The sequence below is a fragment of the Periophthalmus magnuspinnatus genome, chromosome 21 (assembly GCF_009829125.3).
Source record: "Periophthalmus magnuspinnatus isolate fPerMag1 chromosome 21, fPerMag1.2.pri, whole genome shotgun sequence".
NCBI lineage: Eukaryota > Metazoa > Chordata > Actinopteri > Gobiiformes > Gobiidae > Periophthalmus > Periophthalmus magnuspinnatus.
Window position 1 is genome coordinate 14,170,473 of NC_047146.1, and position 23,259 is coordinate 14,193,731.

General features: G+C 38.2%; 1 protein-coding gene across 2 annotated transcripts in view; it reads right to left on the reverse strand.

The window, feature by feature from the left end:
• Positions 1 to 22,556, reverse strand: part of cobll1b (cordon-bleu WH2 repeat protein-like 1b) — a 40,427-nt gene extending 17,871 nt beyond the window's left edge. The window contains exons 1-2 of one of the 2 annotated variants that reach the window (XM_033986893.2): positions 22,124 to 22,556; positions 21,844 to 21,924 (exon numbers count right to left, since the gene is read on the reverse strand). In XM_033986893.2, coding sequence (XP_033842784.1) covers positions 21,844 to 21,924; positions 22,124 to 22,167 — 125 coding nt within the window. In that variant the 5' untranslated portion in view covers positions 22,168 to 22,556. Of the gene's footprint in view, positions 1 to 5,909; positions 6,059 to 21,843; positions 21,925 to 22,123 lie in introns of those variants that run through there. The other variant, XM_055230484.1, reaches the window with a different exon arrangement.
• Positions 22,557 to 23,259: the final 703 nt, after the last annotated feature.

Consider the following 23,259-nt stretch of genomic DNA (forward strand, 5'->3'; position numbering starts at 1 on the left):
CTACATACCATTTAAAACTGTATTATTATTATTGTTAAGCAATTTCTTAGCAGATTCCAGTCTGCTTAGGCAAAACCATAGTGATCTTGCATTTGCGTGGGACTAATTGAAGAATTAAACACAGAATTCCCAGCAGTATTACTGGTGATTATACTGATAAACAAAAAGCAATAAGATAAAGTACGCATCACTGCAAATCACTTGATAATGAAATGTGATTTAAAACTCACCGCAGACTGACGATAATTGGATTAGATGTGAGTAGATTAAATCTGTGAGAGACGCACGCAACAGGAAGGAACACAAACAAACATGGATTTTGGCAAGAAGACACAGGACATTAAAACAATATAGAATAATGAACAAAATGGTTTATGGCAATGGTTTATTGTAGTGTACCTGTAGGGATGGCGTCTATTGACAAGATTAGAAAAATACTAAAGAGTTTCAGCCCATATTAAATATATAGGTCTAATAGAAATACAACAAAAAAGTACTGTCACTTGATAATGGGCATATATTGTATGGTTAATAATGATTTAAACTCTCCATACTTAAATCTACACCACAAATATAAGGCTAGGAACATTTGGGTTCATCTCATATCCTGTTGTGTCCTCTGGTCTAACTTCTAACAAAGTGTTTAGCTCATTCATATTGGGCAATACAGCAGATTACATCATGTTAGCGGGGGTCTGGTATTCTGCTAAAGAAGATTTACTAGAATTTCTCACAAATTAATGAAAAGATGATGTCATGGTGTCTTACAGAATTTTGCAACTTTGGCTCAATCCTGTCACGCACGTTTAAAGAACATATTTATCACATTCTGAGGGATGAAAAAAGATGAAAAAAAAACAAATACAGAATCCAGTAATACAGGCCAAGAATAATACAAGAAAAAGTCCTGATGTTATTTTCAAGCTTTAGATATCAATAGTAGAGTTACATATACCGGTACTATACTCAAAGGTTAGACTCTCAACATTAAAACAAGAAGCCAACCCCAAAAAACATGAACAATAGGCCAGAATCCTCCAGCTTCAGTAGTCCTGACAAAGCCGAGGCTAAAGATTTAGAGGTGGGCCCCCATACTGTTGACAGGTTGACCCAGCAGTATTGAAGGAGTAGTCAAATGCAGACGACAAATTTCCCTACAGGGACAATAAAGTGGACTATAATTAATAAAGAACATCTAACAAGCTAACTCCCAATGCACATACTCCTACTCCTCCTTGCCTGACAAGCCGGTTCCTCCTTCTCTCTCCCGGAATGGAGTGCATCAGACAAACATCCCATTTTGCAGCATGTGTCTCACAAATGCAGAACAACAAAATATTATAGGCCCTACATTACACAACATTGACTCTTGTGAGTTTTGAGTCATGTTAGAATGTTATCTACTCAACAACATGTGTTTTTTGTGCTTTATTATTAGTCTGTTTACATCTCCAAAGCTCAAAATGCTCTGTTCCACCTTGTGATGTCATGAAGCGGTAGTTTTCAACTTAACAGCTGCTTTTTACCTAGAGATGGGTAATTCCAAGGCTGGAATTATCCAAATGATTATAGTGAAGGTGTTTGGAGTTTAAAAACACAGTGGAGCACTTCCTGTATTAGCACGTGACATCACAAGGTGGAACAGAGTGTTTGAGAGAAGTCAGCGTAAATATGCAGCATTTGGGTGTTAATGAAATAAAACACAACTCTGGGTATGTTTTTAATGAGGAAACAACATGGAGGATATAAAATAGATTAGAAAATAGCGTAATAGGAGCCTTTTAAATAGTTTAATGTTTCTGCAGAAATTTTTCATTTATTTATTTCTCTTTTTTTACTTGCAAGCCAACATGCGTTTCTCCAATTAGCTAATCCACCTGTCAATCATGCCCATTGGAAATTGGGGACATATTCTCACAAACTTTTGCAAAATCATGTGTTTTGGCTGGCCAGTCAAACTTGGTTGTAGTTCAAAATCTATAAAGTCTATGACCTAGAAGGATTTGTATGTTTTTCCAAATTCAAAGTCCAAGTTTCATGCAGTGAGCTGATTATTTGTCAATCCCAAAAATAGGGATGGGACAATAAACAATAATATCGTTTATCGTGATAAAAAGGGTTGACAATAATCGTTAGTGGGACATTTTATATAATCATGTATATAATCGCCAACAAAGATAATCACCATTATACCTCCAGAATGACTTATCTAGAGGGGAGTCAGCGGGGGGGGGGGGGGCAAAGGGGTCTGTTGTCCGGGGCCTAGAATTGGACCCTCATCCTATTAATTTGTATTACACGGGGGGGCCATGTGAAGCTTATTTCCCCGGGCCTCCAAATTTCAGTCGACGGTCCTGTTAATCCATAATATTCTCAGTTAAAGTTATAATTATTCATATCCATTCTCATTATCATCATATCCTTTAATCATTATCGTGACATAATTGTTAATCGCAATTATTTTGGCCATGATAATCGTCACACAAAAGTTCAATATCGTACCCTACCCAAAAATTAAACACATTTCCCCAATCCCAAATCTATTACGTAAACACACACTATGTATCGTCTGTTATACGTCAATGGAAAAAGATATCCACCCCCAAGCCCCCTCCCACCGCCCCACTGTCCAACCGTCCCCGCTCTCTGTCTCTTTGCCCAGCTGTGCCATCTTTCATGCAGGTGACAGCTTTGTACTGTCTGGGCCCCCAAGCCTGTTCCACTGGGAGGAGATGGAGACATGCCCCTGCTTGACTGTAGTTCCCTGGTTCACAAACATGTCCGCCCAGTGATCTAGCATACAGGAGCTGACAGACGCACTCACATGCTAGCGGGACAGAGCAAGCCTACTGTCATTCTGTCATGTAAAGGAAACAGGAGGATGAAGGGAGGGGGGTGTGGGCAGTGAGGAAAGATGGTGGTAAATCCCAGGGTGGAGGGGATGTGGTTTGTCAGTGTTGTAAAGTGATGATGTTTTGCTGGTTTTAAGTCTGGTAAAATAAGCTTCTAGGATAAAAACAAAACAAATAAATAACAAAATTAAAAAGGTGCAATATATAACTTTTCTGGAGGGGGGGGGGGGGGGGTCCGCACCTGCTTGTCTCCATGGAGATGCCATTGTTTTTCTTAGAATGTTACGCAGTATGCTTTCAGTGACACATCTTTATTGCTCAAAATGTATCAAAAGACGTCACGTGTTGTCTGCTTGAAGATAGATAAGTGTAATGCCATATTGGGGAACATTTCAGGCCATACAATGACATCTACGTGGAAAAGAGGCAGATGCCAGACCTCTCTAAGTTACATACTATACCTTTAAATAAAAATGGGATGTAACTCTTCTACAGAGAACTAAGATCTCCATTACCAGCTCCATATTATATTTTCTATTTTATTACTCTGTGTTGAAAATAACATTACAGTTTCTATAATTTCACCATGTGTTCAAACTACTGTCCATTATCCAGATATTCTCATTTGGGCAGGTATCAGTAAATTAGTTTAGATTTTTTTGACAACCACATTGCACACAAAAATGTATTAAAAAATATACGCATAATGTTCCTATTAAAGATCTTAAAGAGCACCGATGGACTTATGGTTAATAATTGTACAACTAAAATGACAAGTAACAAAACAATGTAAAAAAATTCGACAGCATAATAATGATATAAATATAAGATTAGTTCATGAATTCTATTGGTGCTCTGCATGTGCCAAAAAGATACAAGGCTGAAATCAAGATACAGCTGCAGTTTGATATTTGTTTTTCCCAGCCTTCATGACCATATCAGCCATTGGAGGGGAGTAGTAGTGAGTCCTGCATTATCGCTTTACAATAAATGCACAAAATGTAATTAAGTCTACCAATGCAATACATTTTAATATTAACTTTTGGTTGGCCCTTCGTGGTTGCCATAGCGAAAACATGTGCAACCAATAAATAAATAAAATAAATAAATAAATTCAACATTAATTAATAGTGCAGAGCAATATGACCAAAAATGTATTACCATTTTTTACATATTGATCAATCACAATTTTGATTAAAATTTGTCTGAAAATGTCTTTCAATATAAATATAACAATATATTCCTAAAAATAAAAAAATAAATAAAAAATAAAGTAATCATTGGCATTTATAATAAAAAATAGCCTACTTTCTTCCTCCAAAAGTCTGAAGTCTGCTCCATTCCAACCTCTTTTACTGAAAGAAGTTTAGCTGATCTGTTCATTAAAATACCCAATGATCACTGACAATTAATCTCAATCTCTATTAAAATGTGATTCATTGCAGAGCCCGATTTTACCGTGTTTACATACGACATTTTTGCTTTTCCTCTAGACGTCTTATCAGGGACTGGCCAAGGCTTGTCCTTATAATACACTTAACTATAATTTAGTCATATTTTCACAAGTATTGCAAAGTGCTATGGAAATCGCACTGGACCAAACATTTCAACTGATATAATGTTATCTTACTGCACTTTTGTCAGTTTGTAATAATTCTGCTTTTACACAAGTTTCCAAACCTACAAACACTATCAGCAGCTGCAACTAAATCAAAAACACATTCAAAAATCTGCACTTGTAAAAAGCAAGTGGACTTCATAATTTCTGTAGAGCAAGTCAAAAATGACATATACTATACACAGGGCCATCACATACAGTATAATGTCCAGATGGTATCTTTCAGGGAGAATACCACACATGCTTTAGTGTTGAAGGCATGAATAAGGAGACAGGGAGATGGAGGGAGAGGGAGGAGAAAGAGAGAGAGAGAGAGAGAGAGGAGGGGGGCTGGGGGAGTGGAAAGATAGAGCCATTCCAATCAGTCATACAAAATATGAGTTATGTCACATGGACGGAGGATATCCAAATTCCCAGCATTCCATGATTCCTCACTCCAGCTGGCATGACCTGACGACGCACTGTCATATCACTTAGCAGTATTTGAACAGTATTTTCAATTAGAGGCCTGTTACAGTACATTTACTTACCAAAAATAATATTAGTGAAGTCCTGATTATGATCTGAATAGTACTACAAGCAAACCAGTCAGTGATATACGGTAAAGGTGACAGTTTGTGCAAAGTTAATCAAAGAAGACATTTTAACCATGTGCCAATCGCTTGATAATTTGCTGCATGAATGACTTTGTGGTTTTGGGTTGAACTGAAACTTTGCTTTGTTAAACCACGCCTGGAAACTTAAAAAAAGATATAACATTTGGGTAACACTGATTGCTGTCATTTTTTATTTGAAGTTAAAATACATATTGTGTAATAGTTCTGGTTCTTTGTGTATCTACAATCATGGGACAGCCAATGTTGACAAATGGTGTCACTGTCAACCTTTCATTGGAAGTTTATTGACAGATGATGTCTATTTGAATTAATGGACAACTCCCAACTTATTACTAAATATAAGTGTCACAATACTAAAATTTCACACTCGACTTCCAAACTAAATAAGAGACTCGATACCGATTTTGATGTCATTTTCAACATTAAATCACACTACTTTCTTTTATAATACCATGTGGCCTTTATCTGTGTAATCCTACAGTCGTCCAGGTATGTTCCATAGTGCAAAAATGCCGTTCTTGCTACACCCAATTATTACAATCACCAAACCACACACAAATACTGTACACCACTGTCCTCTGCACCTACACAGGCTCTGACATGCCACAGTGAAGCAACACACACTCTCCCTCAAGCTCAAGTCAAAACATACTAGCCACCCAAATCCAATCTGCAGACAGGAGTATCCCAAGGTCTCCTCCCACACTACATTTAACACCATTCAACCAAACTGCCATGGACCAAAACGCTATGAAACTAACGTAAACACAGGTGTGGCAGACTTGCTTTTCTGCTTTTAACGCCAGGCTTCTCAGATCCTACCTTTCAGCCGTGGGGAACTCTCAAATGATTTCCATATTGAAGTCCATGAGTAGTAGGCACCTAGACTGAACTTGCTCCGGTTTGACTTGGAAGAGTGCACCTTGAAGCCCCGCCCTCCCTGGTGATGTCACAGCTCTGGGGTCGGAGTACCCGGGATCCTGTTTGGTGTGGGGTGAATATACAGTTGTAGCTACTGTGGGACGAAAGGTGCAGCTCTGCCCCTGTGAGGACACGAAGAGGGAGGGGCGAGGGAGGCAGTGTGTGAACAAGCAGAGGTAAAGAGGGAGGGACTGAAATTTATTTGAAAATTTAAAACTTGTCTAACTTTGTAGACGCAATAAAATAAAGAAAATTGTAAGATGATATTTGCAGGAAAGTTTCAAAGATGGGGCTTACCATAGTGATATGTTGATTATGAGTCAAAAGAATAGATCTGACATGTTAAATATATTGTTATTTAGGACAAAAATCTTTAATTATGTATAAAAATGCTCTTTTGATTTACATTGGTTAAATAGTTTGTGAGAGTTTATGCGTAAAATATATCGGTATGTACGTCAATATTGCAACTGACATTAACCCTCTGGTGCATAGCGTTCACTGCAGTGAACAACTATTAAAACATAATTTTCTCTTTAATGCATTGGTTTATATGGTGAAACTGCATATCAGCGTCTAGAGTGCTCTCTGCTGCCACACTCCATTGACGTCAATTCAGTGGTCAGTTGGTGTAACTGCAAGTAAATATCCTCTGGTTTTCTTATTCAGGCTTAAACATTGCACCTATACAGTGTTGAAATTTCCCAAAAATTGTTGAAATGTTTTTCAAAGCATAAAAAGAATAAGTTCATTCATTTTTACAGGTAGTTCACAATGTTGTTTCATGTCCTGAGAAGAATAAAAACACTTCAGAAAAAAATCTTGACCAAGGCTTTCATAATTCATGCATCAGAGGGTTAAGTAAGAAAAGTATTAATAAAAATAAATAAATAAATAATATACCTGTTTTCTAATTCCTAACATTAATTAATAAAATTTGTTCTTGTGAATGTATTAAAAAGTAATTATAGTTGTTTTATTGTAGCTCAGTGAATTTCATTGGGGTTTCAATTATCATATACCGGTTTGTCAAAGCTTGATTTTGTCACATCTTGGAAGCTAAGCAGGGCTGGGCAGCTTAAGTACTTGGATGGGAATACCAGGTGCACAATGAGGTGACAGTGGCAAAAACTGTTGTTGTGCCCTTTGGCAAGACACTTCACCCACAATGCCAAGTATGAATGTGGTGTATACGTGTACGCTACAATCATATCCAACCACCACAGAGTCGGGAGTGAATGAATGAAGCACTGGAAAGCACTTTGGGTATCTTGAAAGGTGCTTTATAAATCAAAAAGTTTCATTCATTTTTTTTAATTAAGGAAAACATAACCTGCACAACATGTAAAACACATATTTGCCTTCATTATAAAACCTTTAACTTGTCTCAACTCTGCCTCGCCCCCAGGATGAGTTCATGCCCTGCTCCCGCTGACACTGCACCTTTAGGATGAGATCAGAGAGACAAGTCTTTACCACAATGAGCTACCTGCTGTATATGGTAGGACTAATAAGTACCAGTGACCATTTCATATTAGTTACATACTTGTTTAATATGTTTTTGCACGCCACGTTTACACAATAATTTTTTTTCCAAGATTACGGCTGAACACAAACACAAAACCCTGACTTCTTATTAGGATTTCTACACTGGACAGTAGGGTTGCGATTCATTACAACTGAATTGAAATCACAATTTAAACGACATAATTAGTAAATCGCAAAGGCTACACGTTTTGAAGTACATTTACTCCACAAACTGCTGAATGTTTTGGAATGTGATTCTTGTATTTGTTTGTCCGTTCATATTTTAGTCTTTTTTCTTTATTTAACTGCAAATCTATTCACAATCGCAATGCTTATCACAAATATCACAATCCCATATTTTCCTAAATTGTTAAACCCTAAACCGATCCACTTTAGACAAAACACGTTTCAGTGAATTCATGAAAGTATCACATAGGTTTGCATGTTTACATGTCAGTGGCATAGTGCATTCCACTGATTCCACATATCAATAGAGTCAGGGGTTCAATTTCTGGTCTAGTACAAAACCACTGTTGCCAAAACATATGGTGGTAACAGTAGTATTTGTAGAAGTAGCCATTTCTCAGACTGCCACATATGCCCTGTATTTGTTAGCCTCTTTAGCCCACTCCTTCTCACTGTTACTTCTTCCATTGTTTGTTTAGTATCTGAGAGCACACTGCCAGCTCTCACAACCACACCTTAAGAACCCCTGCAAAACTGACTCACTGCTAAATCATGTTAGAAAACTCGTCGGTTAAGCACCACATGTGGAAATGACAAGGTTTTCTGGCAAACAATGGGGTTGGGAAACTATATGTCATGTCATTATGCACAAATGGACTAAGTCTAAGGTAATTTGACTGTGAAATGTGGCCATAAGCTAACATTAGGAGGGCATTTTACTGCTCGTGATATTTAACTCATAGTTGTTCTACTTCAGTCTTTGTTACCTTACCCTGCTTCATCAGAGGTATAATACTCCCTACTACGGAAGCAAAGCCAGACTGGACAATACCAGACTGGAATGGACAACACTATCATTAAGTCTTGAGGGTCTCTCGGTGCTGGTTCCCACACTGTTGGTAAATAAACTTTTTCAGTTATGCCTCTTTTCTTCAGCTCAAGGGTTAATACAATTTATTCTACAGCAACAGTAATGCAGTGATTTTCCCACTAATGACAACACAATATTCTGCCCCATTATTTTCAATCATTTAAATAGGATGTTGCAAGAAAAAACTGTATGTTATATTACAGGGGATATTGCTTTTACCTCACAGCAAGAAGGTCCCGGGTTTGATTCCTGGGTGGGGAGCAACTCTTCTGTGTGGACTGGAGTTTGCAAGTTCTCACTGTATCTGATTTCCTTCGAGCACACTGGTTTTCCCAATCAACTTTAAACATGCACAATAGTACAATAGTGTTACCTAACGCCCCAGTTAGGTAGTTCCAACCAAGCTTAGGCACAGACTGGGAGATGGGTTTCTTGCTCCAGACTGGTTGAAGGACGGGTCAAACGCAGAGGATGAATAAAATAGGCAAAATAGTGTATCCTATTTAAAATTATTAGGACCTTATTGAAGTAGGCAGCGTATTATAGCTTGGGAAACAGTGATGTATAACAAATCAAGACAGCAATGACTATATATAGTGCGTAGGATAATTACTCCATCAACTTATCATACATATTTTGGGGATTGTGTACAATTTCTTTGCAGTAGTGGGGAAACTTTGCCATTTTTCTCCAGTAACGGAAGATTTGAGCTGTAGAAGGTAGAATTACTTATATCAGTTATTGATTCATTCTGCCATTTATGTATTTGCTGCAGCTCATACCTTTAAATGATGCAGTTTATTTAAAAATAAGTTTAGTGGGATTATCTTGCATTATTGTTATTGTGTCAGTGGCATAAAGTAGTTTCAATATTATTGTTTACAGCAATATTTCTCTGTAGCGATGCCTCAAAATGTGTTACTGTGACAGAACTGCACTGCACTTATAGTAGATAATTCTATATCTACCTAAGACTTAAGTAATGTAATAGTAAGATGTTGAGATGCTGAGCCCTCAAAAGTAAGCCTAGGTCCATGATATAGGGCATGTGCTAGCAAATTCTCTTCCCTTTCTTCTTCTTTCAAAGTTCACATTTAAAGTTCATTCAAAAGGCCACTCGAGTCAATGTTGCAGTAAATATCAGTAGCTACTAACTGCCCGCATGATTCTGGCTGGGCCTATAAGCCTGTACAATCCATCAGGGAGCAGTAACCCTGAGAATGAGCTGGATCATGTCAAATGCACATTACACAGTGCATTAAAAAGCTAATAAAGGATTACATTTGAAACAGTTAGGCTAATGGTACTTGCGGTGTTAAATCCATGCCCGCTTCTGCTAGAGTGAGAAAAAACTGTTGTTGTTTTCGAGCAATCATAAAAGCAAAGGAAGTTCTCATAGGTTCTTTTTGTCCCTAATCTCTTTCCATCCCACACAGTTTATGTAGTAATGGCCTTTCCAGATTGCGCTTGTGTTTACTACTGCCGACCCCTCTCACCAAATTGCCAGCTGTGGCTCGGGGTCTTGTTTTATGTTTCCACCGGGACCACCTCTACTTCCCTTTTCTCAAAGCGTAACCCCTCCCACTTAAGCTTCATGACTCCGCCCACTCCGGCCCAACGTCGTCATTCAGCACCTTATCGCGGTATTTGAGCTAGTGCGTGCTTAAGTGCGAGTGTGCTGATAAAAAACGAGAACAGTCCAATCATTTCAGCATGGGAATTTGACAGTGTGCGTAAAATAACACAAAAATTCCTATGTCGGTGTTCCAAAAGGCTGTACCGTATCTAGGTAAGACATAGTGTTCAAATTTAAAGCAATTTTGAGAAAGATTCATTTCAACATGTGGGTGTTGTTGGCAGGATACCAGGGACTTGCTACATAATGTGTGTTTACAATTATCACATGACTTCAGGGAGAGGGAGCAGTGCAGAGGTAAGTATGGCAAAAATATGGCCTTATCAGTCTACATCGTTGAGCACTTTGCAATGGGACAGAGATGGCAGTAGGCAGGAAATGAAGAGGAGAGGGTTAATGACACAGAGTTAATGGGCCAGAACGGAGTTTTCAACCAATAAAAGTGCTGAGAAGTCCCCCAGATAAAATTAGATGCTGAATGTCACAGCGCTGTTGTACACTATTGTTACGCTTCTCCACATATTAGAACATCGAGCTTTCCACACAACTTTCCTGGCTACCAACGCAGTTAAGAATGAATAAAATAAGAAAATGTAGGGCATATTTAACTATGTAATGATGTATAATGGAAATAAAAGTCAGTAAACTCGCATCAGGTGTCTCAACAGACTTGTTTTCCATATATCAGTACTTTTTTCCTCCTACTTTTTCAATACTCTAGAACAAGGGAAGACAGTTTGCGTAGGGAAGCTCAGCAGAAACATTCTGTGTTGCAACAAAATCCAAAATTTCAAAACTTGTTTACCGATCTTTTTCCAATCTATTCAATCAACATGAGGTTCCTCTATTTAAAGACAACCACGCGGTTATGAGGTCATCTAAATTTTCTAAAACGAATGCCTGTCTCATTTCAACCAGTCATCTTGGGCAGATTATTTTTGGCACATCTTTAATTATATTGATTGCATATAGTTCTTTATTGCTCATTTGCTATAAAAAAAAAAACATGAAAGAACTTTAAGTTGTTTGTAGTTTCTCTGTAGTTGAGCAAAATATGTTTTACCCTGGTACAGATATATTGTATAAGCAGCTCTTAAGGTAGAAATGAGGCCGCTGTGTGCATATAAAGTTTTATCTTCAAATAATCAGGAAGTGCACTGTTAGCATGCTAGTTGTCATTAGCATTATTGCGAATGCAAAACTCCAATCTGGTAAGTTGTGAACCACACTTATAAACTCATCATGGTGAATATTTAGGATGCTCAGAATGCACAAGAGAAAATAAATCACTGCAAACTGTTGAACCTTGTTGCGTTTTTCAAGTTTTTTCAAGTCAGTAAAAATCAGGTACAGCACTTTTTGATGTTACGAGTTACATTTTTGTTTCTGAAAAATCCCTATAACAAGCTTGTTTCTTATGTTCCTAAATCCACTTTGCAGACTGCAGTTCATGTGACCGCACGGCTGCCCTGTGTGTCTCCGAGAGGTGGCCTGGAGCAGACAACGCCGCATTGTTTGTGAATGAAGAGACGCCGTGTGATGGCTATAATTATATGAGTCCGAGGCAGCGTGCTCATTCTCACCAGGTCGTTTTATCCAAATGTTGCTTCAGAAAGTATGTGTTGGGAGACTGATAATTCCCATGGAGCACACAAACATGTTTTGGGGAATGTGAGATAAGAGGGAGTAATGTACTGTGGAGGGCCTTGGATCACTGATCTAACCAAACCACAGTTTTTTACAGTGCGCAGAGATCAGGGATGATAGGATTACCCAACCACTCACTGTGTACAGAACTGAAGAAGAAATTTAGCCAAGTAAAAGTACTGATATATACTTTACTACACTGGTTAGAGTTTGTCCTAGCAACCATGGGCCTCACTTTGGATTGTATTAATCAGTTCAGAGAGACTGGGGTAGGGGTGGCAGAGTAGGTTCAGTGTTCACCCATCAACTAGAGAGTGGTCAGTTCAGTATTTATACATTGTGTCCTTGGGTAAGATACTTTACCTATAATTCCTAGTACTCCAGTCGGGTTGTTAAAAGTATTGAAAGTCAGATATTGATACTAAAACTAGTATCAAAACTGTTACTGATACTTAAAGAAAGCTCATATTTTGTACTATTTATGTAATTTTTTAACAGTTTTGAAATTATCATGAGCATTTTTAGAGTTAGTATGTCTACAAGATGACATGACACTAATATTAGGCCTATTTGTTGGTATCTAAATCAAGTCTGAAATTTTAGTTTTGTGCCAACAATGTACTCCATTATGTCCCTGTAAAGTTATACAAAATTAGGCCTCATTAAACAGCATGGGATATTACCAGTGCCTATTGACATCTGCCTAGCGTTCAAATATGCCTTGAGCAGTGTTAGCTAAACTCTCCACATTGTAATATTAAAAGTCATTTATTTTATGGAGTGTAATGCAGTCATAAAGATAATGGGAGGGGTATGGGCACGTGGTCAAATTTGAACCGTAACCAAATTTGTTATAAGGTGACTATAACCCTAACATTAACAGGGTTACTGTGTGTCTTTGCACGTGGCATTCACAGTTTGTCCTCAGTTGAGATCGAACCGATATTGTTTGTTTTTTTTAAGCTCAATGCCGATACCAACTGCGTAGAATACAGAGCAACCGATAAGTTCTGTTGATATTTTTGGGCCAATATTCGGGGTGATTTTGATTTCCCCCAATTATGTAATTTAAATTTACTTCAAACTCTTCCCAAGCCCTTTTTAAAAACTTTAGGAGAGCAGTGTAGTCACATTTTATCTCTCCATATTAAAATATTAATATAAAGTTTTGTATGTATTTTTAAGCAACTGACTGACTGACAAAAATCAAAATATCAGCCTATGTAAGAGGCAGCTAGCCGATACGCTAAAAGTCGGACCAATATATCAGTTACCGGTCTCTCTCTAGTCCTCAGTGCATCAGATGTGTCTTTTTAAACACACTTGAGGTGTGTGATGTCACTGCAAAGCCTGAAATGTTTCACTTTATGGCATTAAAAGCATCTCCATGTAAACAAGCAGGAGATGCCTGGAAGCCAAGTTTCAGGTCACATCTGTGGAGAGGCCACTCACAGCATGAATGCATAATGCCATACTGTGGAACATTTCAAACAAAGCAACATCTCCATGGAGAAAAACTGATGACACACCCCAACCAAAAACGTGCACATTGTGCACCTTTAATATTTATCACCTTTAAATTGTAGTACTTGCTTTTACCAGGGCCCGACCTATGTATTGTTTTTCCAGTATTATTGGCCGATATGGGCGTTTGGTGAAATATCTGCTATTGGTCAAAATGCACCCAATATGGTCAATATTCCATGTGGGCTTGTCATAAAGCTTAGACTCTCTAGAATACAACCATTTAATCCGATTTAAGGCATAAATGTCCCAGTGTGTGGCGCCACATCAATATTTATCTGCAGAGTAGTTTATCTGTGTCTGACGCCGTAGTGCACCTGAATATAGCCCCATAGTCACGTGTTCCTGTTTACAATGGTGCATTCTGCTGCTCTGACCACTGCTGGAGGAAGTGCTCAGTCTAAATGATCTCAACTAGCTAACAACTCTAAATAACTTCAGCGCAGATCACACCATCAACAAAATAAGCCTTTGGCTTTATTAGATTTTCAGTTGAGTTTATTTACTGTTTTAACACAAACAGTTTTATAATCAGCTGAAGATTGACCGTGAATTCTTACATCGGTAAGAATGTATCGGCATCAGCCCCAAAAGTCCTTATTGGTCTGACACTGGCTTTTACCATTCAATTACCAGCTTGATTTTTCTCAAAAAACAGATGTATTCTAAGTGTAGGATTTGCACTTTTGCATAAACAATTTCTTGCAAAGCTATTTGTCCGTATTAACCTCTCTAAATACTTACCAAGTGTTTTGCTAAAGCATATTCCCAGCCAGTTACATAACGCAACATCAGGCGTAAACATATGGCTCTTGGCCACACTCACAACCAGCTACTGTAATATCTAATCTGACCCAGACAAACACAGATTATCGGGGTCAGATACAAGGAGAAATAGTGTGACATCAAATGTCGGAACGCTGCAAAAGATAAGTGGGACATTCCTATTGGCCACGGAACAAAGGCTGATTCATGTGAGGTGGCTGTGAATGCTGCAGAGGCCGGGTGTGGGAGGCATGCAACTGTTATGGCCTGGAAGAGCGCGCTGCAGAGACAAAGAGAGGCCGCAACAAGAGCAGGGGAGGACTGCTACTGTATCAATGCGACAGGCAGGCCACCATGCATCACTGAGGAGAGAGAGACAGTGAAGAAATGTAAGCAATGTGAAGATATGCAATGGCTGTAGTAAAAGATAAATAGGTTTAAGCACCGTAAAATTAGACAAGCAAAGTCCAGTCATCAAGTATTGTTACTCCAATATAGGTTTGTCAAAAGTATCAAAAATCAGATGGTAATAGATGCTAAAACTAGTATCAAAAGTACATAGTCATTTCTGCAAGTATTAATATTTAAAACATCACATTACCAGGATAGAAATTACGAATAATCTTGAGCTGTATCAGAACAAGTATAAGACCATATAGTAAAGGCCCATTGACCAGTATGCCACGTAAGCGACTGAGGAGTGACACAGTGACATCACATTTTTTTAATGTATGAGTTTTTAATTATTGTGGTGTCAGAAATGGTATCGAGTATCAAGTCTATTCCTTAGTATCAAAAAACATTTAGTTTGAAATGACAACACTACCAGTACTGTTAAGTGCAAAATACATACAAGTTTTAGGACAGTAAAATAAGCAGTTCAAGTCAATGAAAGGTTACTCAAATATAATGATGAATTTACAATTACAAATACTCTGACTACTGAAACATCTGCACTACAACTGGCACATCAGGTATAACCCATTACTTGGTTATCCTACATGAGGCATCAGTGAAATATTGTAGTAAGTAAATAAACGTTATCTGTATTTTCTCATCTGCGAAAAGCGCTATATAAACAAACAGATAAAACAATAAAACCATGAATAATCTTTTCCAGGTCAGACTGACAAACCATTTTTGCGCACCTCAGATGATAAAAGCAGTTTTTGACCAACTGTTTTGAGTGGGCTTCCAATGACATAGCCCTGTGACTTAACTAGTGAGTTGAGTGCTCCACCACAAACCCTCATCTGAGCACAAACTGCTGTTGTGTCCCAAGACAAGACACTTCGCCCACTCCAGGTATTCAAGTAACAGAAAGGGCTCTGAGTACAAAACATGCCAAATCAGACTGGTTCGCCTGTGGCATATTTTCAACTGTACATTTGCCACAAAAGAAAGAACTCAGAGTACCTCTTCTAAAACTTAATATAGAATGAATGTTATCTTCCATGCTTAGTGCATTATACACATGTCATGTGAACATAAAACAAGACACAACACGGTATAAAAGCATTTACCCTGAGGGTCTTTCCACAGCTTCCCTCTATAAAGGGCCCCACCTGCCCATGTGGTAGACAGGCAAGTGCAGGCCCTGACTTAATATGCCTTCCTCTTATTTTGTGATAATAGTGAATGTTATCAATTCATCTTCTATTTAACTAGTTGCTTGATCAAAAGCAAATTTGTGGATTTAAAATTACCTACTTAAAATGTGTGCTTTGACTTAACTTGAAATATTTACATAATTAGATAAGAGATAACGATATATAAATGCATTATTTCTTATCTTATCTAAGTCAATGTCTCATTTTTGACTAAAGAAAAGAAGCAGAATGAGTCTAACACAGTGTCTGAAAGTTGAATAACGTGACCTTTTTGTTGCTACAATTGATGATTTAACTGAAATATGAACAAAGTGTCCTGTCCTCTTGTGTCTTTGCCTGGTATTTACGGTCAGTGCGTTGGCTCCTCCGGTCACAAAGGCTGCCCATTCTCCCTGTCCTCTGGATCATAGCCACTGTCTCTGTTTGCAGCCTGCTCCTCACACGGTTTAGACCCAGGGCGCTGCGGACTAGACTCACTGCTTAATGCAACTTTAACTTTACTGCATCTTGTGGGTGTGTGGATATGAATGGACACCTTTGTCTGTCAAAGCAGAGAGAATCTTGGTAGGCTTTCTGAGGGCAGAAAATTTTAAATATGTAATTCCGTAAGATAAAAATGCAGTACTCTATGACCAAGTTCAATCGTTACGTTCATTTAAAACTAAAGTGGTTACTGGTAAAACTGTATCAATATGTGAAAAAATATACTAAAACTATGCAAAATTTAACTTTATTGATAGATTATAAGATGATTAAGTCACAGTATATTTACATTTTAAGCTTTAAAACAGATGTCTGTGAAATTAAAAATCAGCTTAAGTATAGGCAATACTGACAAATGCTTCTTATTTTCTATTCTCCCTGCAACAATAGTGACATCCTTATCTCTTTCCATTGCAAATGTCTTAGATGAGGTTCAAGTATCGCTTGTAAAAGGACAGTAAAATTAAAACACATAACAAATATAACTTCAAATCCTTATTATAAAAATAACTTCAAGATTTGTATTTAAAATTCCATAAACATGACCTAACTGTGCTCCCAGAAACAAAGCAGACACGTTCAAGTCAAACATAGCTTTTACTGATGACAATTGTACTGCTGCTTTATTCTTAGTTATAAAAACATTGGACATGATGGACAAGTTCTTTATGTTGCAATTTGGTGTTTTGGTTCTAAAGTCAATTATCAGAAAGCAGAATGAGCCTCACGTGAGTCTCTCATTCGGGTTGCCAGTTTCAATGCTGAAATCCACTTTGTTTAAACCTAAAAGGACTCTCTCCGATATGAATCTTCACTACCTAAACCCCGGCACCTCCAGCAAAGGCATGGTATCTCCACACACTGAAAATGTGTTCTCTATATGCAGGCAGCCCTGAGTTGTGAACAGTAGGTGCACAGGCTCCTTGGATGTTCTTTTTTTGTTCTGTGGATATTGCTTTTGCATTAATTATTGCTATGTATTGTAGAACCCTTGTGTAAAACTCCATTCTCCATAAGGAATAACTTGTTGTGTCTTGGAACAGGAAGAAAAACTGCTTGCAATGCCTTGGAGCTCGGGTCACGTGCGGTACAGTCACTTAAAAAACATGCGGCTGTCAGTGTGTTTCGACTCACCACTTAGCTAAAGCACTGGTATCAAAGTAAAGGGGCCTGTAATTCTTTCTTACCCATAATTCTCTGCACTGGATTTGGCGGAGCAGCTGTACCCTTGGACTGGCTGCATGGGGGGAAACAGCTGTGGGGATCCTCAATACCTTTAACCAATTCCACATTGAGTTAGAGCAGAGCCAGTCGCTGAGATCATGGTTTAAGGTGTGTCTAATTAGCCCGGGCCAGATCCGAGTGAGCACAGCCAAGAGAGGCTTATCCACTTTGAAAGGAGTATAGGAAAATTACAACTACTGATATCAGGTTAATACAGCGTAGGTGTGTCCTAATATATTTTCAAAGCAATGAGCAAAATATTTGAATATGGATTTTTGTAGATTATCAAGGTACAGGACAGAACTACTCCACATCAGAAAAAGTTACAAACTAAGGACTTAGGAGGTAAATGAGAGGCTGTGGGTCATTGAGAGGTTGGTTTGGGTATTGGGTTGAAAGCAAACAGTAGTTGTGAGGAAAACATTTATCCCTTATTATTCATGCCAGTGCATCTCTAGTTGCAACATGAAAAACATCTGCTGTATAAATCTGACAATTAGTGCCCATAAGCAGCTCTTGAGGTCAAAATAAATCAGCTGTGTACTATCTGAATCTACTCATAAAGTGTTGTATTTGACAGATAATCAGGACGTGCGCTGTTAGCATGTTTGTTTTTGTTATCATAATTGCTCTAGCCTCTGACAGTTGTGAAAAAAAGTTTATAAACTCATCTCGGCAAATAATTAGGGTACTCAGAATGCTGAAGGTAAGTGAGGAATCACTTTGGACCACTATAAACCAGTTCTCTTATTCTCATTTTCAAGACGAGAAAAATCCGGTAGAGTGCCTTTAATTAAATAGTGGAGTTTCACTGTTGGAATATAGTGTACTCTAATCCAACTGTGTGGCTTGTTTACTATCACAACATCAAATAAAGAGAGAGAGAAAAGAACACCAGTAATAGCCCTTATATAACTCATTGTCACTAGAATTGCTCTTAATAGTCTATATACTATTACTACCATTATGAATAGTACAGCTATCATTGCCACCATTACTACACAATTATCTACTATAATAATTGTAATGTATTAATACTGTACTTATTTCTGTATTCAAGCCATCTTATATTACGCATCAATATTAGTTTTGTCAGTAAAGGAGTTGGGAGAGAAGAAATTGGAAAACAACCCTATTGGTCGCTGTAAGGGTCACGTTGCACTGTCACGTCCATGTGACACCATGTGAAAAGATCTTTACCAGAAGTGCTTTGTTGGCCCCCGAATTTAAAAGCCACAAGAAGGGCCAAAACATGTGCACTGCCCCCACATCCTTGCAGCTTATGAAGGGTGGCGGTTTGACTTTTCCAAATAATAGTGCGACCACAGAAACATTTAGGTAGACGTCTAGTCACACCAAAAGAGTGTTGTAATTCTATATGATGTTAGAAAGTATGCTATTTTTGTAAAGGGGGAAAAATACAAATGGAAATTTTGCATGGGTTTTATGGAACACTTTGTTGGAAAGTGCTGGATACAGTTAGAAGTCCAAGATCACAGACTCAGTTCTAATTTATGTCACTAAACTTGTATAAAAGTAAGAGTTGGAGCAGATTTTTCCCTTTGCAGTTTTGACAAGTGCAATAGAATGAGCTGACATCATCATCTCTTTGCCTGAAGCGAAGCTGGTGGGAAAGTCCACACAGTCATGCAGTCTGTTCAAGTGCGGGTCCCTGAAGGCTTACATACAAAAAAATTTATGGAAGGCCACCAATGGTAAATGGTCACATTTTTATACAGCTTTTCCACCTTCAAAGCGCTTTACATCAAAGAAATCAGTCACCCATTCATACACCGATGTATGCAGACAAAAGGGGCAAGTGTCTTGCCCAAGAACACAACAACAGCAGTCATCTGTGGGAGCTGGAATCGCACCACCAACCTGTGGATGAGTGGATCTGACTGCTCAACCAATGTATTGAGAGCAGGACTCGAACCGCCAACAGTTTTTTCATGGTCCCTGGCAATTTCTAGAAACCTTAGCAATCAATAGCCATAAAATTTGGCACTTATTTTGAGGCTAAAATGGAAGATAAATCTTGAGAATTTACCCAGATTATATGATATGAAATTACTATAAATCCTCCAGAATATACACTTTTTCATGTGACAGGTGAATTAGCCAATCAGGGACACGCTTTGTAAATCTGTCAACAAATACGGATGTTACGAGGAAAAAAAAAGAGACAGAAAAACATTGTGGATTTCTGCAGAATCAATAAGAGAAGCACTAAAGTCTGTTAATCTGAGGTGAGAGAAATGTAATTCTGTTCAAAATGTTTGGTGACGAATGAGCTCCTTTGTTTCACATGCGTCACTGAACAAATCTGATTGCATGAGCATGTTTGGTTCTGCTTTGAGGAGCGATGGAGAAACTGGGGCCAGACTTATCCTGTATCCACAACTACTCCAATACAAACCTAAAAAAAACAAAAAACTTTGTAGTTCATAATTTATGTCAACCAGATACATAATTAAAGAGCTTTTTGTAAGAGAAGATTGTTTATGCAATCATGATAAAGATTCCTGGAATCTGACCCTGGCCGGGCTATGACTTGTACGTGTGGGAGGAAGACAAGTTAATCTGCATATGGACTGCAACCTAAGCCTTAAGTTGTTGTCTGGTGTTTCATATACAGTATATTTAACAAAAGTATACATATATTTTTATGCATTTCATTTTTTTTTTCCAACAGCAATGCATAGTGACTCAGACATTTCCTGTACCCATATCTAATCTAAAAATACAACATTGTAACATACTGAAGTGAAAAAAATACTTCAAGTAGGACATGTGCTGCCAGCCTTGAAAACATAAACCAGAACTGATAAACACAAACCATATTACAAAACTGGTATCTACACTAGTTTGTCCATTTGCCAAGTCAAACCAACTTATCTCTGACCACACTTTCTGCACTGCTATGTTTTTATCCTTGGTTGTTGTACGGCTAACTTCTGCATTTCTAGCCCATCTGCCCGCACTGCCATTGCCTTGAGAGAAGCGGACATGACAAATTATCATTTTACACAGTGCTGCCCTCAGATACAGTGAGTCAATGGCTTCCACGAGGTCCACCAATCAGCAGCCCATCGCAGAAACACAGAGGAGGCCCAAATGTTTGCCTTACAAAATACTTCCCATGACCCCAACATGTGGTCAAGGCAATTTCTCAGTGTAAGCCCCGTGAGCAGGAAATGAGTGCTGTTCAGAGGTCGGAGCGTCCTCAACAAGTGGCAAAGACGTAATGAGTGAATGGAATTTGCTTTGAGGGTTTAATATAGAGACAATGAAAAGACAGGCTCATAAAAATTGGTCTAGGATTGAACTTAAAGGTGCACGAAGTAACTTTTCTGGTGGAAGGGTCCCCTGCCTGCTTGTTTCCATGGAGATGTTATTGGTTTCCCGGTATTTTCCACATTATGGTTTTAAATGAATCTATCTTCATGAAGTTGACCAGTTAACGCAAGAAGGACAAGTTACAGGTCAGATCTGTGGAGACGTGACCTGCTACAGTAAGAATGTACATCTGTATGAACCAATGCTATACAGAGAAATCAAATGGCATACTGTGGAACATTCCAGGAAAAACAGTAACAGGAAGGGGCTGAAAAGTTACATCATCCATCTTTAAGCTATAGCTATGAATTTTATAGAAATTGACAGGAGCTGTGAAGGGTCATAATTCTTGCAAGTACTGGGAACTCAAAGCATGTTATATATTAAGACAATAATTTATTCACATGGCAAAAATGGTGAAGTGTTTTGCCAAAATACACAGTGGCAATGTCTAGAGCAAGGGATCGTACCACAAACCTTTGGCATAATGGCCTCTCACACATTTCACTCCAAGTAATCACATCTATACCAGGTCTAAAAGTGGACAACAGAATTGCAAAGGTATAGTTCTAACCAGAAGATTGCAAGGAAGAAAAAAATGTAGATAAAATTGACTCCACCAGTACCACACAACATCATAAAACTACAGTATATTTGTTAATTAATCTAAAAATATTATTCTTCAACACCTCGTCAAAGCAAGATGTCACAATATGGAAACATAAACATCTGTAAATCCCCCAAAATACTATAATCCATAAATTGTTTTGCAGAGCTTGTCTTTTTTAACTAATGAGCTGACAACTACATTTGGAATGGTCAAAAAGCCTATCCCCAAGTATCTAACAAACTTGCAAACTTAAAAATCTGTTATTTGGAGCACTCTTGCATGATTTGGCTTTTGAAATATTGGTATTTAAGATCTCAAAAACTTACAGCAGCCCAGTAATTCTTCTCTATGTCATGCGTTGCGAATCTGTAGAGTACTTGAACTTCCATTTGACAGCTCGTGGCACACCTTACCTCGTAGCAGACTGCCTGGGATGCGTCTGGGATCCATGCTCGTCCATGACAAAACTCATCTGCTTGACAAAATCCCTTGGACTGGTTAAAAACACACAAAAATTACAATTCATTTTCCTCTTATGCGCAAGTCTTTCAGCTCTGCAAAGAAACCGGCAAATAAATAGTGCAAATCTGGGCGAATCCCACATGAGGTCATCCAAAATATTCGGGAATCTGATCATATTTTCCGATTATTTTTTTTTTTTATAGAAGAACTGTGCGCTGGGTCCAAACTTACCATGCGTGCACGTTTCCAAAGCTGTCGTCAACTTCAACTTCCATCAGATTTCAAAAAGTCCAGTGCTACATTTGTGTTAAAGTTAAACCGCGGACTAACAATGCGCGTTTCCTATCCCAAACCGTTCCAGTGTGGCATGTTCGCTCTTGTTCCTCCGGTTTTGTCGCTACATATCTGGCTGAATCGCTCCCCTCTTGACACCGTGGACAACTCTGCCAACTTTTGACTGCATCTCCAAAGCCAGGACCACGGCGCGTTGGAAGAAGTGGGGCGTCTCTCCTATTTACTCGCACAATGGTGAGGAGTTTGGCACAGGCGCACAGTTTCCAAGTGTGCGTAATGGCAAAAGTGACTGAAAAGCGACATAAGTATGAATGCTCTGTAAGAAATTATGGAGCTACATTGTTATGAAAGGGATTTGTGTGTAATAAAATGTAGCAGCAAGGCGTGTTTGCAAGTCGTTGGACTTCCTTTTGCTTTGCTTGTCTACAGTGACATCTTGTGGTTTATTTGAATAACCAGGGGAGACTGCAGTACATTAAAAATAAATAAATAAATCTAAAACTTGTGCATATTATTATAAGACATCATATTTGTACAACAGATCTGAAATGAACTTCATGTCAATACAGTAAATATAGGGTTTTGGTTAAAGTGTTCTCTGTAATTTGGGGAGAGCTACACCAGAAAATCTGTCTCTCAGAAGATTGTGTTACTTCACCTGAATTGTCCAAAACTGTGGAAATAAACTTGTCTATCTCCATGGACACAAACAAGTGATGCCTCCAGGCCAAGTTGCAGGTCAGATGGACCTGTGAAGACTAGACCTCACTCACTGTAAGAATGTGTTTTTCAATGCATTTTTGAGCAATAAAAACACCCGAGATTGATTGAATGAATATTGGATCAGGTTAATGCCATACTCTGGAACATTCTAGGCAAAGCAATCTCTGTGTTAGCTCATACCCCTTAGAAAAGTTACATAGTACACCTTTAAAGATAATCAATATTTACCTGTAATATATTTGGAACTTTTACAAAATGTTTATTTATGATTGTTTTTCAGTTTATTTCAAAAGCTCAATGTGACACAGTCTTTACATAGTGACAATGTAATTAATCATAGATAAAATAAA